General features: G+C 34.1%; 1 protein-coding gene across 1 annotated transcript in view; it reads left to right on the top strand.

The window, feature by feature from the left end:
- Nucleotides 1-1,008, top strand: part of LOC115228473 — a 6,770-nt gene extending 5,762 nt beyond the window's left edge. The window contains exon 4 of the mRNA XM_029799048.2: nucleotides 795-1,008. Within this exon, the coding sequence (XP_029654908.1) occupies nucleotides 795-829 (35 nt within the window). The 3' untranslated portion in view covers nucleotides 830-1,008. The remainder of the gene's footprint in view (nucleotides 1-794) is intronic.
- The last annotated feature ends 11,492 nt before the right edge of the window (nucleotides 1,009-12,500 follow it).

Below are 12,500 nucleotides of genomic sequence, written 5' to 3' on the forward strand. Positions count from 1 at the left end.
ACGTGATATTGTATCCTGGCCGTAATGTATATTTGCTATATTGTATAACAGCAACATTGTGTAATTACATTTTTAATTGTTCACAGTTTACTAATTACTCATTACTAATTACTACACATTGTATTAATAGCTACATTGTATTGGGTTGTCTGGAAAGTTCGTGCCGGTTTATACAAGCTTACCTTTCGACTTATTTTAGAACATGGTTCAGTCCATAAAATAGGATTTGACTACACCTCCATTTAAAGCACAGTTTAAGCTATCTTTTCGTGGAAAAAGGTTTATATTCCTATATCCTATGTTAATTCTGTAACCCTTTAAAACGGAAGATAAGAAAGTTCATTTTCGGCACTTGATGCTTAGGGAACAAAACAAAAATTGTGTATAATAGGTTAAAGAGTAAATGTGCCTATTGTCAAATGTGCCTATTGTATAATGTAGACTAGAGTCAATAAATAATAAACAATGAACAATTGGTGGTGTACAATAGGCCCAGTTTACAATGGGTAGTGTTTAACAATAGGACAAATGTAATTATTGTACCTTGGGCAACAGAACCGGTTTACAATAAACCCAGAGTACAATAAGGTCTTGAAGAGACGAGCTACGATGTACAATAAGATCTAGTTTCCAGCAGGTGATGCTTACAATAAGTCAATAGACACAACGGAAAATAAAACCCCATCTAGAGTATGATGAAAATAGATAATTAGATCTTGATTAAATTATCAATTATTCTGTGCAAATGTCAACTAATGTCGTTTATATTCTTATTTTTTTGTATTTTTTTTCAGAGCTAATGATGGCAATGCAACTGTCGCTGCTGTAAGGTTCACAGAAAGGACCAATTTATGGAATTGGTATCGAATAGGTTGTCGAACTTAAGAAAAGTAAACTATATAATATCTATATGATATCTAATATGATATCTATAAGATGTCAATATTTGTTCAATATTTTCAATATATCTTATGTAGAAATTCAATAAAAACAATACCAAAACTGTAATAGTTTTTCGCTTCGTCATTCTTATCTTTATACGTATCGCAGTGATCATGTGAATGATTGTGTATATATATGCATGTATGTATATATATATATATCTATGTGTGTGTTTATGTATCGATGTGTGTGTGTGTGTGTGTGTGTGTGTGGTGTGTTTGTGTGTGTGTGTGTGTGATACGTGTGTGGACACAAACACACAGACATCGACGTGCATTTTACGTTCATGCGTAATTGTCTATTACAGATGTCAAATCTTTGCGGTCGGCTCTTCAGTTTTTGCTCCGGAACATTTGACATAATAAGCGTGTTTAGCCACACTCTATCGATCACGTTGGGTTCTGTATCAGTTGATGTTCGAGCGATGTGAAATCTATATTTTAAATACACTTTGCAGCTTTATCATTACAACATACACACACATATACACACACATACACACACACGCACGCACATGTATATATATATGTATATATGTATATATATGTGTATATATATATGTATGTATATATAAGCGTATGTGTGTGTAAGTATATGTATGTGTGTACATGATGTAATATGCATCTATATATATATATATATATATATATATATATGTACACACACATATGTATATATATACACATGCACATATAAATAATATATATATGATGCAATATGTATGTATGTATGTATGTATGTATGTATGTATGTATGTAGGTGTATATATATATTTATGTATGTATATATGTGTGTATATGTATATGTATTTATATTTCTTATTTTATTTCTTTATTTGTTTATTTTATTTCCTAATGGTTTTAACTCTTTTTTTTTGTATCCATTCCCTCTCACCGTTATTCAATATTAATTTCACGTCATTCCCTGTATCTCTTCTCAAAGAACCAAAATGGCAAAGATGTCAGCCATTGGACCAAATCCATCCGGAGTCACACATTTTGTACTCTCAGCTTCCGTGAGAAATATATTGAAAATGACGAGCCACCAGTTTATATATTCGTTGTGTAGCAGACTGTTATTAACAGCTGTCATTTATGTCTTTAAGCAGAGAACTGTCTAAATCCGAAGAACACGTGAAGTGTGTGAGAAGATAAATGTGTGTCTCCCAGCCGCTTCTTCCCCGACATACACTCAGTGTCTACAACTTGAGTCTTGTCGATGGTTGGCGTTGATAGTTTAATGAAAGTCTGACAGCAACCACCAATTACATACAGCTTATCTTTGAAATTACACTCTCGTTGCTTTATTTCATTAACGGACTTGTTTGATAACAGTGATACAGTGATACTAGACACGATGCAAAAGTTGATAACGGAAAAGGAAAATATATGGTGTAAAAAAAAAAAAGAAAACTACAAAAAGCTACAGCTCTATTGCTTGTTTATAATTTGTTCTGAGGAGAAACAAATGTAGAATGACACCAGCGGTAAAAATTTGTTTGAGAGAAATTTTTAACAAGAGACTTGAGGGTAAAAAATACAGGGCCTCGAGCGGTGGGTCGTCAGACAAGCTGTTTCGACCTGGTTCAGTTTCCTCGGTTGTGAATGTTCTGAGCTAAACTAAAAGTGCTCTTCCGATACAGAAACCGGTAAAGAAAGCATTTTCTGATTTGTGCGAAAGCTGGCCAGCCAAGAACTAATTCATAAACACACTTGAAACATCACCTAATTAAAATACCAGCGTGTATAAATTTTACAACATATGTATACAAACATGCAACGTCACTAACTGTAATATTAATGATTCAGAGAATCTCAAAGGAATTTTTGCTTATCAGAAGATAGATGTCTTTACTAGGGCTTCACTTAAAACATCCGTGAATCGCCAGTCGCAATGTTTCGATCGGATTTGATCCCCTCAGTGACGAATCATCCTGATGCTCTGAGCTAAGCTAAAAGTACTTGCTTCGATATAAAAATCGGTAAACGAAACATTTATTGATTTCCGCATAAGCTAGCCTGGCTAGAGTTAAACTAATATACGCACTTGAAACGGTTTTAGATTAATATACCAGTGTGTATAACAGCGAAGCTCTATGGTTTTAACACACAAATCTCTTTGAATAGTTTCTCTGAAACAAAATCTCAGAGTAAGTGCCATTCACCGTTTGTATACACACTCTGCATATTATACACACTGGTGTTTTAATCTAAGGCTGTTTCAAGTCCATAAATTAATATAGAAACAAATTTATTGAGCAACAGGATAATATCGAACGACCAAAACTGGAAGGGAAATCTATTTTCAGGGATCTGCCAGCCATAAATAAGATCTACCGAGTCAGGAAGGCCACAAAATAATTCAACAACAAAATTATTCAACTGTTCTTCAGCTCTGTTTCTTCTTTCCTTCTTTTCTTCTTCCTTTCTTTCTCCTTTCGTTTTATTTTTAGATTTAGGTTATCATTTCACATGAGATTTGGTTTATACCTTGCTTATCACATTTACACAAACGATTAAACTGATTAAATGAACAACAGATAAATAAATAAATAAAATAGAGCTTGAAGGCCCAAGGACACTCCTTGTTCGACGATACCCTCATATCCTCATATATATATATATAATATATATATATATATATATATATATATATATATATATATATATATATATATATATCTATATGTATATATATATATATTACTCTTTTTACTCTTTACTCTTTTACTTGTTTCAGTCATTTTTGACTGCGGCATGCTGGAGCACGCGGCTTTAATCGAGCAACTCGATCCCGGGACTTGTTCTTTTTGTAAGCCCAGTACTTATTCTATCGTCTCTTTGGGCCGAACCGCTAGTAACGGGGACATAAACACCAGCATCGGTTGTCAGTAATGCTATGGGGGACAACACAGACGCACAAACACACACACTCATATATATATAATATATATATATATATACATATATACGACGGGCTTCTTTCAGTTTCCGTCTACCAATCCACTCACAAGCTTTGGTCGCCCGAGGCTATAGTAGAAGACACTTGCCCAAGGTGCCACGCAATGGGACTGAACCCGGACCATGTGGTTGGTAAACAAGCTACTTACCACACACACACACACACACCCCACACACACACACACAACACACCACACATAATATATATATATATATATATATATATATATATATATATATAATATATATATATTATACGTACATAGCATACGAGGGGCGCTGAAAAAGTTCCTTGTTTTAACTAAAAGAAAATACAGAAGGATCAGTTAATTAAAATTTTATTCAACATATTCCCCTCTCGGATTCACACATCAATTGCAGCAGTCCTTCAGGTCTTCTAAGCCCCGCAAAAGAATTCGGAATGTTGGGCCTCCATCCAAACCTTTCGCGATACCCTTAAAGCCATGAACTTCTCAGCACCCCCACCTGTATATGTGTAAACATTATTTGTCGCACATAGTGCATGTCTTTTGTTTATACGCTCATTTGCTGGGGGACAGCGTCGAGAGAAAGCTCTCTACACAACGCCGAGGGTTAAAGAACACCGAATTTTGCCGACCAGGCGAAACAACTCACCTCAAATCACCGAGAATGGTAGATATCGGTATTTCCCCGTCAATACTATGTACTCGGATCATCTTGAAACGAAGTGAATTGCTGGTCTGCGACTTATAACATTGAAATATACATAAATACAAGAATTTTAAATGTTGTACATGCATATTAAATGTTTAAACTGACAGGTTAGAGCAGTGCTTTTCAAACTTTTTGCTGGAGCGGAACTCCAAGGAAACATTCCACTGGCTCGAGTTACCCCAGTACAATAATTTAATTGTCTTATGCACACATATCTGCACAGGAGAATTAAAAATTACTGCCAATTTTAGCAGTTTTGTAACTTCTTGCGGAACCCCTGGACTGTACTGGCGGAACCCTGGTTGAAAACCACTGGGTTAGAGTATGAGTGGCCACAAAGATTTTAGCAAATCAGCCACAAGCTTCTCCCCCAAAATACCAAGGTACCAAATCAGGAAAACCATGTTTGGTACCAAGAAAAGTCACCAAACTTGCCTCTTGTTAAACAAATTTGCCCGAGGTATCAAGATCGGTGGAGTACTCACTGGTAAGATAACCGGAGTAGTTTTCTTTCTTTGGAATTACCTGCGGTACCCCCTATTATGGGGACAATTTTCCATCCCCTCATCTCCATCCGATTCTGATAATATTCATGATACAGCTGCAACAACTAAAATAATATTGAATGCCGAATATGCCTCACATTCACCAAATTTGCCTGAAATAAGAAAACTGGGAGTCGGGTTTCTGGTGAGCCAGCTGGAGCAATTTTTACCTTTGTTTCTATTCTACTAATAGAACCACCCATGACAGAACTGTAAGAACTTGTCTCGCAATCACTAAATTTTTCCGAAAAAAAAAAACTGGGTGGGGACACACTTTGGTATGGGTGCCGTAGAAAATTTCCCTTTTAATTCCACACCATTTATAAATATAAATCTAGCTCTGGTAACGCCCATGATGTAACTGTAATAAATATATCGTATAATATACAGAATGATTTCATGTCTTCGATACCATTAATCGATTCCAATATACAGTTACCACAATTTCAGAAAGACCAGCTGCTATTCGATGCTACACTTTAAAAGACCAGATATGTTTCCTATTAATTACCAAAGTCAGTCTTTTATAAGAAGATGTCTGGGAATTTATGGAAGCTAAATAAACCAAAAGCATCGAATGGCATAAAAAGGAGAAATAAATACAAGTATGTATCGCATGGAATTTAATATAGAATTAATATATGTTGGTCTGTATTTGTAATATAGTAAGTATGGTTGAGACAATCCAAGACTGGTTGGTCATAATGGAGAGTCTGAGAGGAATGCGGAATCGTTTATAGTCTTCCTTAGTGATTTCGTGATTTGAATTGGTCAGCCATCTTCCGTTAGCCATCTACTCTTTGATCGACGCAGCAGCATATTTATGTTTGTGTGTGCATATATATGTACAAACACACACAAACATATGGATACATACACACATACATACATACATATATTATATATATATATATATATACATATCGCGCGATCAAAGTATACGTGCAAGCGCATAAATATGTACCTATATTCGTAAAAAATGTATATACTCATGTATATATATTTTTTATTTATCTAATCTACATGTCGACATGTATGTTTGTGCATATATGTGTCTGGTATATATATATACATATATATATATATATATATATATATATATATTATATATATATATAAGCCAGTAAATGGTGGTTGGTTTTTTTCTCTCCTATATATATTATATATTCTAGAATGTATTGGGCTCTCTCTCTCTCTCTCTCTATATATATATATATATATATATATATAGATACATACATCCACACATGCGCATACTACAGTTATATCTCCATCCGTTCAGATGTATGCATCGTTGTGTGTTTACTCAAGGTTTTAAGGATAAACCTTGCCAATATCCTCGTTACTATGATAATTCTCGGATTTTAGTGATCCAAGATGTTTTAGTAGCTTAGCTATTCGCTTTAGATAACGCTTTGGTTACACACGCACCTAAACAACGCCAACGCATATATATATATATACACACATATTAAACATGTGTCAGGATATATATATATACATTTATCACAAACATATCTAAGCGGGTTATTTAATCAGATGGGAGATTTCTAGAAATCTTTGTTTATGTAAAAGCAAACGAACAAACCGATGCATAACGAACGTGTTTGTACGCAAATATTTTACACACACTCACACACACACACACACACACACACACACGCACGCACACACACACACACACACACACACACACACACACACACATACATACACACACACATACAGGGTGTCCTAAAATCAAGACAAACAATATTTTAAGATTTTTCCAAAGCAAAATATTGTTGAATTTCCTGTCCGAGGGTTGCAATGCAATGGTAAAGGAAACACAATTATGATACGACCACATTTATTCGATATGACCACTTCTGTTTCGAATCCCAGCCTTAAGTCTAGGTGCGAATACTTCACACACGGCGCGCAGCTGTTCTTGCGGAATCGAAACCCATTCCTGGCGCAGTTTTGCCTTCAGCGCATCGAGCGAAGCATGAGGAGAGCTCGAGACACTCGTCTCCAAAATGGACCAAACAGAAAAGTCCAACGGGTTGAGATGGGGGCTTCTTGAGGACCGTACGTCTTTGCCTATGAACGACAGAATGTTTTTCTGAATCCAGTGTTGTATCTGTTTAGAGCTCTTGGATGGTGCTGAGTCCTGTTGAATGCTCCAAGGTGCGCTTTGAAAATACTTATTCGCCCATGGAAGCAGATCAGCTTCCGGAATGTAGCTAATGTATTGCTGGGAGTTAATTTTAACACCCGAGGGCACAGAAACGAAGGGAGCACTTCCGGTGGCTGTCACAGCCTCCTAAACCCTAACTGACTGTAGATTTTGACGCCGATTTACGAATAAATCATCGACGGAGCCAGATACATTCCAAAATCGGTCATTTTGGTGGTTTATTGTCAAATTACGGAGATGTACTCGCATAGCAAGTGATTTGATTTGAGATCGTGTGCTGAAACGAAAACGATTGCAGCATGGAAGGTGTTTGTAAGCCATTTAAGAAACAAACAAAAGCCGCTTTTGTGTGTTTCTTAAATGGCTTACAAACACCTTCCACGCTGCAATTGTTATTGTCAAATTTCTTTTCATCAATGAACACCAGGTTGGGTAGCGTGCCTTCAGCAATCTGACGCCAGATAAAACGACTTCTCTTCCGTCTCATGGCCTTATAAATTTGCATGAGTTCATGACGACGGATCATGTTGTAGGAGGGGTGGGTCTTGAGATCCTCCTTCAGTACACGATACAACGATGTTCGGCTTATTTTTGCTATGACAGCCAGTTTTCTGACGGAACGATGAGGATTTCACCGTATCTTTTCTCTGGTACTTTCAATAAGCTGAGGGGTCCGCACACTCCTTTTTCGGCCACGTCCAGGTCGATCAGCAGTGGAACCCTGTCTCTTGAAAATCTTTAACATTTTTTCAGACTGTTTTCGGTTAATTTTAAGCTTTCTTTGCTATATAGCTGTGTTATTTTCGCCTCCTTTCTGGGGGTTTTGATTGTTTTCCGGTCTATGGCCATTATCTAATTCATAAATCTGAATTTATTTAGTCTGAAACAAAAAGAAACACACTAAGCTTTCATATTGATGTATAATTTTCATATCTTATCACATTTATTGACAGTTATGTGTGTGTGTGTGTGTGTATGGGTTACGGTATTTGGCTCACCATCGTAAGGCTGTGAGTTCGATTCCCAGTTGCGCATCGTATTCTTGACCATGACACCTTATTTCAGGTTGCACCAGTCCACTCAGCTGGCAAAAATGAGTTGTATCTGTATGTCAAAGGGCCAGCCTTGTCACATTTGGTGTCACGTGCTGAATCTCCTTGAGAACTACGTTAAGGGTACTCATGTCTGTGGAGTATTCAGCCACTTGCACGTTAATCTCACGAACAGGCTGTTCCGTTAATAGCATCATCAAGACACTCGCCATGCAAGATGTCCTCTGACTGCCAGTTTATACATAATATCTCTATATATATATATATATATATATATATATCTATATTATATATATATATATATGGGTACACATATGTTTATATATGTGTATATATATATATGTGTTATGTATATATATGTGATATGTATATGTATGTATAATATGGTATGATGTGGTGTGTGGGTTTGTTATATATATGTGTGTATGTGTATATATGTGTATATAGGGACTAGTGTGCTCTGTGTGCTGTGTGTTAGTGGAAGTTGTGGGTGTATGTGTATATATATATTTTTCGTGTATAGGAGGTGTGGTCGTGGTGTATATATAAATGTAGTGTATACGTGTATACAAGTGAGTGTGTGTATGTATAATATATATGTGTATGTGTAGATATGTATAGTATGTGTGATTGTATATATATGTGTGTATGTGTAGAGGTATAAGTGAGAATCTCCTTATTACCTAAAACTCTATTCCCCCCTTTATATAATATATATATATATATATATATATATATATATTTATTTTTAATTTATTATTATATTTTTTATTTTTTATATTTTTTTTATTTCTATTTTTTATTTTTTATTTTATTTTTTAGTATTTATATTTTTTATTTTTTATTTTTTATTTTTGTTTTTTATTTTTTATTTTATTTTTTATTTATTTCCTATCTATTTAACACATGACCACCTCCCCAGTATGATTTTGCGCTATGCCTACCCCCAAAAAGTCCACACCCCTATTAAACACCCCTTTAAATGCTTAAATGTATAAATGCCAATACAATTCTTGTTAACTAGCCTTCCTGAAGATTTCTCTTGAATGAAACATTCTAGTCCTGTAGAAGCTCCTTCTATTAATAAATAATTTTACTCTGCATGTATTGAGTACTTATTACTGTGGTTAACCCCGAATCAAACCGGGACCTACATATATATATATATATATATATATAATATATATATATATATATATATATATATATATATATATATATATATACATACATAGTAGAATAGTGTAGATTAGTAGCATAAGAAATAGAAAGTCGTTAGTACAGTATTATAAATCTGAAAGTAAATAGAAATTGCTTTTCTGTAATTTTTGCCTTTAATAATGGATGTTTCATATTAATACATATATCTATATGCAATATATATATATATATATATATATATATATATATATAGATATATATATATTTATATATAATATATATATATATATATATATATATGTAGGTATGTAGTAGTATTATATGTACTTACCTATATATATACATATATACATACCTTATATTAGATGTATATATAGATGTATATGCATACACATACAAATAATATACTTATACACACTATACAGCTACACACACACACACACACACATATATATACACACCACACTTCCGTATGCTAATTATAAAAGTGTCCTTATTTATAATTGTTTTTATGTTCCATTGTTTGCAATAAGAGTATTAATCATTATTCTCACAATACAAGTATTCTTTGTGTAGCTATAAGCAACATTGACACCTGAGTCACACACACACGCACGCACACACACACACACACACACACACACATATATATATTTATATATATACACACATATATATATTTATATATCTTCTTCGATATTACAGTACATACATATATACACATATATCTATCTATCTATCTATCTATATATATATATTTATGCAGACATACACACTCACATAGTAAGGTTGCTAATGGGTCTTTAAATTAATTTGCAAGATGTCTTGTGATTCTACATCTGTGTTGTTGATTCTTCCTTTTTGGCTTTGTTGCTGTATTTTCAATGTCCTCCGTCTTTGACTTGCAAATCGTCTGTTATTGTGCGACTGACGATTGTGTATCGAGGTTTGTTTAGTAAATTCCTCTCTTACAAAATGCTTCCTCTTTGTTTTTAGTTTTTTAATTCAATATTATTATGGAATTTTCTAATCAGCAATAATTTCATTGTCTCTTATAAGATTTTATTTATATAAAGAATGGGAAGTTCCTTAGAGAATAACATTTCAACAATTCTATGTAGATTCGGTGGAAAGGAACATTGGAATTGGCTATGTGAAGATTCTTTTGAGAGTTGTGTGATATTGTGTTTGGTAAATAATTACATCCTGGCATCTTGATATACAAGAAATCGAGAATTCAGGAACTGTGTTCGAACAAGCCACAAACATTCACATTAATTAAAAATGTATTGAAGGTGAGACACGAGGGTTTAAAAGCTTACAGATTTCCCATGCATTGCTAGGGCAATTAGTATATCACTTTTAGTTCTGTCTTTGCGCATAATGCGTATATAATATATATAAATATATATATATATATATATATATAGATATATATATATATGTTATGTGTGTGTATGTTTGTGTGTGTGTATTAAAAAACAAAAAAGAAGAAAACATTGAGGAAATTTTCATGGATAAAACTAAGAAAGTATTTACATGTTTATCAACATATGTTACCGGTTTCAAACACTTGAAAACCACAGTTTAGTCATGCTGGAATAGAATGCAAAATAAATTGAAATATACTAAAATAGTATTCATGATATCAGTTCTGGAAGTCTATATTTTTTCTTACCAAAACTACGTCGTCCCGGTGTTTCTTTTCCTGATTGTTGCTGGGTCGTGGTAGTTGTAGCAGCAGCAGCAGCAACTACATAACCGATACGATTGAGTTCAATGACTTCATCCTAGTTTTAATGACTAAGATGTCTGTTTCAAGATTTTTGCTTATCATGTTGAAAAAACACTGATGCAGTAAAAACTAGCTGAAAAGGAACCGGAAATGGAGACAGCGATTTAAAAATGACGTTGCTAAGGATCCAACAGTGAGCAGACACTGAAACCGTGAATAATGAGACGTTGGAACAGAGGGACAATGGAATAGTTGGACAAAGGAACAATGGAACAGTGGATCAATGGGATAGAGCAACAGGGGAGCGACTGAAAAGGAACTGGAACTTCAGCGATGGAACTCCGTCGCAAAAACATCAAGGTGAATCTTTTTATTGCAGATTTATGTAAATGTTTTAGGATCATGTTTTGTACCAAGTGTTTTTTTCGCGAATTTAAAAAAAAAAAAAAAGATCAAGAATGGCCAACAATAATCTCGAAGACAAATTGCGAGATGCTCCATCTCAGATGTTTCCAAACACTGGAACATTTTAAAGGAATTTTCTTTACTAAATTTGTAACCCGGATTTTCATGTCATTTCCTTTTCTATTTTGATTGCTGCCTAAACAGCGACAACTTTTTATAATTCTATAATTTGCTTTCTATATAATCGATTGTGTACTTTAAACCACATACAATAATTGCTAAATTACTCTATTAACGATATGCTTCCATTTATTAACATTGTCTGCTGTTAATCAAAAGGTTACCCATGTTATTACGAGCCAATAACACACCGATCTATACATTTACTATCATTCAGACAAAACACCTCATAACCTTATCTTATTTTGTCAGACTTTTCACTGCCAACACATGTTGATCTTGAACACAGAACACAACCCATGGTTACATTCTGCTCCATTTCAAATACTTTGAACTTACCCTCTTTCTCATTAATAGTTAGAAACACCAAAAACATCCCAAAACCTTGTACGACGCCATTTTAAAATCGCTGTCTCTGGCACGTTTCACATTAACACACGAGACAACTTGATTTTGAAAATCTGGTTGAGTCTTTATGTCTACGAGATTTGAGGAAAATACCAAAGTCGTTATTATCTTTTGTAAGTAATCTATGTAATTATGTGCTTTATATAATTATGATTATGTTTTTATACACCGAACGTCAATATGGTCGCCATATTGAACTGAAATTTGCGAAGATTATTTACTGTTGTTTAACCTCAG

Source organism: Octopus sinensis, unplaced genomic scaffold (genome assembly GCF_006345805.1).
Source record: "Octopus sinensis unplaced genomic scaffold, ASM634580v1 Contig10659, whole genome shotgun sequence".
NCBI classification, from domain to species: domain Eukaryota; kingdom Metazoa; phylum Mollusca; class Cephalopoda; order Octopoda; family Octopodidae; genus Octopus; species Octopus sinensis.